This window comes from Meleagris gallopavo, chromosome 6, assembly GCF_000146605.3.
Source record: "Meleagris gallopavo isolate NT-WF06-2002-E0010 breed Aviagen turkey brand Nicholas breeding stock chromosome 6, Turkey_5.1, whole genome shotgun sequence".
In the NCBI taxonomy this organism is placed as follows: Eukaryota; Metazoa; Chordata; class Aves; order Galliformes; family Phasianidae; genus Meleagris; species Meleagris gallopavo.
In genome coordinates this window covers 39887159-39892743 of record NC_015016.2, presented here as the reverse complement: position 1 = coordinate 39892743, position 5585 = coordinate 39887159, and the positions used below count along the sequence as shown (strand labels likewise).

The window sequence follows — 5585 nt, the reverse complement described above, 5'->3', positions numbered from 1 at the left end:
TTCCTTGAATCATTGCATCCCAGTGAAAACCTTCTGTACTGAACTAATTCCAGCTGAGTAGCTAGACTAAGTTTGGAGGGGATCAGAGTTAATTGTGGAATGTTTTAAAGTGCTGAGTTCTATGACTTGCATGGATATGTGGCACAGCCTCATGATTGATTCTTTTCAAACAGAAAGCCAAAATGACTGACTTCGATCGTTACAAGGTTATGAAGGCAAAGAAAATGGTAAGTGTTTGAGTGTAGTTTCTTTACAAGGTTATTGCTTTTAAACTTTACTTTTAGAGTCACATGGAGATCCTTGGTAGTCTTGCCTTTATAGCTGGCTTGGCTTATAGAGAGACAAAAAATACTGGGATGCCTTGAATTTTTTTATATTTCTTTGGTCAGTCGTTGATCAGACTTGAATTCACATGGCCTGTTGTCAGTCTTGTCAGAGCTGAGGAGTTACCTGCTGCTGAAATGAGATGTTCTCTATTGGATACAGTTAGTATTTCATTCTGTAATAAACCACTTACATATGGAATATTGGAATCCCCACATCAGCCAGAGTGATGTTTACTGCTTGGTAGATCAGTTTTAGGTGGAATTTCACATTTTAAATGTAATACATGGTAAATCTTTTGACTTATTAAAATACAGTCAGATTAGCAAAGGCTTATTACTGGAAAGGGTAGAATCTGAAAGCTTAGAACTGAATTTGAGGAATAATGCTTGTGAACTGTTGTAGTTTCCATCTGATTAATAGTAATTTTTTTGTTGTTTTGCAGAGAAACAGGATCATTAAGCATGAAATTAAGAAGCTCCAGAAGAAGACGACTAAGAAAGTCAAGAAGACAGAGAAGAAACAGAAATAAAATGAGCTTCTAGCTGTGTATCACTTTGTGTCCATGTTCTGATTCTTCAGAAATGACAAGTGGTAAAAGATCTGATCTAAACTGTAATCAAGTTCACTTTGCTTCTGTTGTCTGTGTCATTTATTAATATTACAACCGTTGGGCTCAAGGGTTTCTCTGGAACACACAAATGTTTTTGTCGCATTGTGTTGACCATACAGACTATGCTCAGTACTTTGTACCCAAGACAGTTTGAATATTGACGTTTTTACTAATTCAAGATAGTTCATATCCTCAGGCATCATCTAGTAGTCTGCGAGCGGTGACCTGGAATAGTTCTGCACCACAAATGTCTAAAAACACACAGTTGTGCTGAATGGTTTGTTAACAGGATGGAAATGGATAGTTTTGCTCTTCAGTGTGTTTGAAGTTGATAGTTTGTATCAGTACCTTGCACCTGAGTTCCTTAAACTATAGGGCACACAATTGCCACTTTTTAATCAAAACCATTAAGTAAAAAGGGGCGTGACCTAAAAAAATAATTATTTAATTCAGTATTTCAAATTGATTTAGTCTTTGCACTTTAATGTCTGCATCTCTAAATGTCAGCATCTTCCATGCTTTCTCAGGTGTGGTCTGTTGGCAGGGGTTGTGTTTTCTTCATGTTGAATGAAGAAATTGTAGATGTGAGTTCTCTTGTAGTACAAAGGGAAGTTATTTTTAAAGTCAAACATAAAATGGAGGCAGGAGAATATTGAAAAATGAAGGTTGTAAGACCTTCAAGGGCACTGTCAAATATGCATTCGTATATTGTCAAGTAGGCTGATAATGTGTGCTTTTAAAAATGAATGCTTATCAATAGCTATGTGCCTGGTTGTTCTTTTAACTAGTACTGGGCATGTTTCCTCAGTCACAAGCAGTTTGAGATGACAGTTTTATGCCTCTGGAAATTGAGTTCAAACATACTCGGTGTGAATGGTGTAGCTAAGGAAGAAAAGCCTCCAAAACAATGCAAATTGAGATTAGAATTTGCATTCAAGTATCTGGAGATGTTAAATTATATTGGATTACAGTCTGGAGGAAAGAGAAACAGTAGAATGTACCAGGTTTTTGGGTAACTTCACCTTCTGACAGCATGTTGTGTGTGAGCCTCTTGTGCTGCTCCTTAGAAGTGATGAAAGCTCTCAAGCTGCCTATGGCTTTGCATGGTGTCAGGGGTGCACCTCCTCGAAGGCCACGCATAACAAGGCAGAAGGATGGATTTGTTCCTAATGCTTACCACACGATGGCAATATTTGCTTTTCACAGCAGCTCATGAGGTAACTGCTGTCCTTGCATATGGGGGAACGGTGCCAAACAAAGGTGAGGGCATGAATATTTGACAGTGATGGATGTGCTTATACATATCTTTATTTTGCATTTATAGTTGGCTGAGGTGGAATTGCTGGACCCAGTCAGCACGTACTTCTTTAATTTACTTTGTGAAGTGTTAAGAAATTGGATCTGCCGTTCAGAAACAGCTTAAGGTGAAGTTGTGGCATTGATGTTCTTAGCTGGTTTCACGCAGAACATGTAGGAGGCTTGTTGTTGGAGTAGGGAGGGTGATTTTTACCCCTGGGATTAGCAGATAAGTACTTCCTAAGATGCAGTCAGAGGCAGGTGCTGCTAATTCTGGGAGATATGAGCAACTAGGGGAGCAGGATTGGAGTCCTTTAGTGTAATTTACAACAGTCTGGTGCAGCTGTTGTGCAAGGCTGCAATGCTGGGCCAACACATCAACTTGCCATGCCTTGTGCTCGCTATAATTGAAGTTTCATTTTGAACACTGTCATGCCCAGTGGGCTCCCCAGCTCTGCAAGAGGCGCCTTCCCAGAGCCTCTAGCACTGCTTGCGCTCCTTTTTGGTAAAATGAAAGTTAAAAAATGACAGGCAAATTCTTACCCAAACCACAGCTGCTGCCACCGTGCTCAGCTGCTGCTCTGCAGAGGGATTTAATAGATGTCAGTGTGGTGCTGAGAGACACGTCTTGGTGTGTGAGTGTCACTTTTGGGCTTGTCTGGGCTGCACTGTGTGAAGAGGAATTGCAATGGCTCCCTTGGGCAATGGGTGCGTGCCCACAGCTGGATTGGGCTGCTCTGTGTGGCGGAGTTGCTACCATGATGGTGTGGGGCAGGGGCTGGCTGCAAGGCAGGCTGGGTCGGTCCTCAGGTGGAACATGGCTGTTTTAGGCATTTGCAGCAATGGCAACTCAACCAAAAAGCAATTCACGCTGGTAGTGGCTGAGCTTCTGTGGCATCAGTGCTGATCGTGGACTTGTGATTCTCATCTGGATTCCCTCTGCTTTCTGTTTTCCTCTGCTTGCACTGTCCCTTAAACATTTCCAGACTTGTGTGTTCCTATTCTCCCCCCAGTCCATGTTGATAAGATACCTGAAAATTCCACGTGCTGCCTTTTGTTAAGATGTTTGGTTAAGGCATTACTTTTTATTCAAGACATTATTGGTTGCATAATGGTAAGCAGTATATGGCTTACAGATATTATATGGAGCAAATTAAGGGACTGGCTGCGTGGTCTTTGCTTTTCCTGTTTCAGGTCTTTGTGTTTTGGTTCTTCCCTTTTATAATTCCTGCCATTTTTTCACGTTCAGGATAGTTTTTGATGTTTTGACCTTGAATCGTAGTATCATAGGATGGCTTGTGTTGGAAGGACCTCAAAGTCCACCCAGTGCCAACTCTCTGCTGTGGGCAGGGCTGCCACCCACTGAATCAGGCTGCCCAGGGCCCCATCTAACCTGGCCTTGAGCACCTTCAGGGATGGGGCATCCATCACAGATGCTTCTCAGCATTTCTTCACGGCAAGGTGTGTCTCAGGACATTTTGTTTTGTGGTCCCATGATGGACAGGGCTGAGCCCTTTTCATGCCTGCTTTGTGTGCTCTATTGGGGCAAAGTGCCCTTGGTGCAGGTTTGTATGGCAGGATCTCACCTGGATGCTCTGCTTTGGTATGTGCCTTAGAAAAGGAATAGTGTTGATATTTAAATAGCAGGGAGGAATATTATCTTTGAGATCAGCTGGAGCTTTACCTGAAGACACCCAGCGGGAGGGCACAACATCTGAATACTTTTCACAATAACTCAGCAGTCAAGACTTAGAGCCGCTGTTTGAACCTCATGTTTACCCAAGCCATCAAACAAAAGAAAGGCTGCTCCTAGCTGAGTTGCTGATTGATGCTGTGTAAAGGTGATATAAAGAAAGAACGGGAAATAGACTTAGGGGAAGAAAAGGAAAAAGCCCACTTCTCTTCCTCCTGGAGCTTCAGAATAATTTTAAATAGATTGGGGGGGGCTTATCTTTTATTTCTACTGCTTGTCTCATTCGCATTGCATATGTGAACCTTACCTCATCCTGGAAGCCTCTGTGGATAATGGAAAAAATCAGAGGGTTTATGGCATAATGAAGCAAATTAACTCTGACTAGCTAGCGGCATCATTTTTGCTCTGGTTGCTCAAAGCATTTTTCAGAGTCCAGGGGGAGTCTGGCAAGCTGCTGCTCTGTGCAGGTCCTCACCCCATACGTGAGCAGGCTGCCTCAGCTCCCAGCCACCTGAACGTGACCTGGGAGAAACAACTGTGCTTGGGAGGTGCTGGGTGGGCACAGGCAGCAGTGTGGCCCTTCCTCTTCTCCAACGTGTACAGCGGCAGGATCAGCACTGCTATAGGACTCTCCCCTGCCCCGTTTCTTCAGAATCTCTCTTAGACCTGCCTGTGAATCTAATTCCTCAAGCCTATTCACACTGCCCCTGTCCACAACTTTGTGATAAGGTGTCCCAGAAATTACTACTGGTTGTGGAGCAATCTGCTCTATTCAGTGCTGTAAACCAGTCTATTGAGGATCAGCCTGTCTATGAGACAGCTGTGGGGCTGGAGATGGTGGTGAGAAAAATGCCATTTCACAGAGGAGTCCATGGAAGCTCAGGTCGATTAGCTGAAAAAGAAGTGAATTGTTGTGAAGTTGAAGTGATGCGTCCCTATTCAGAGTGCAAATTTCCTCCTGGAACACAGGACAAACCTGACAGAATCACAATGCAGGAAGTACTGTGAGTACCTCATTGGGTCTGCTCCTATCTCTTTCCACAGGGAGCCAATAGGACAGTCCCCTGGTCTTAACCTTTTGGGATACTTTTTTTTCTGCCTTAGTAAAGCTACATTTATAGTCAATATAAGTAAGCACCTTTGGGGGTTCAATTCAATAACAAAGCTTTCAGGAAAAGCTTTGTTACCTTCATGGTCAGATCTTGGTGCTCATGCCAGCAGAGCACTTCTGGGTGTTTCCAAGGTAATGGTGTTGTACCACATACCCATTGGGTCCTGGAATTGTATCAGTCAGAACTTCACATACCAGATTTCAAGTTGGATATTAGGAAACATTTCTTCTCAGAAAGAGCAGTGAGGCAGTGACACAGGCTGCCTGCCCAGGGAGGTGGTGCAGTCACTGTCCCTGGAGGTGCTCAAGAACCGTGTGGATGTGGCACTGAGGAATGCGCTCAGTGGTATGGCAGGGATGGGTTGATGGTTGGACTAGGTGGTCTTAGAGGACTTTTCCAACCTTAGTTATTCTGTGATGAGGAAGCTGCTTGATATTTGATTTCAGGATTCTTCTAAGGAGACATCAGTGCACCATTCTTCATCAGATTTCCAATATTTTTAAACAGTGATAAAGTTGAAGGTACACACAGACACCCACACACTTTT

At 43.2% G+C, this 5585-nt stretch overlaps 1 protein-coding gene across 1 annotated transcript in view; it reads left to right on the top strand.

The window, feature by feature from the left end:
• The window catches only part of RPL14 (ribosomal protein L14), a 2851-nt gene extending 1894 nt beyond the window's left edge, over positions 1 to 957 (top strand). Inside the window, exons 4-5 of the mRNA XM_019616544.2 lie at positions 174 to 227; positions 770 to 957. Coding sequence (XP_019472089.1) covers positions 174 to 227; positions 770 to 856 — 141 coding nt within the window. The 3' untranslated portion in view covers positions 857 to 957. The remainder of the gene's footprint in view (positions 1 to 173; positions 228 to 769) is intronic.
• The last annotated feature ends 4628 nt before the right edge of the window (positions 958 to 5585 follow it).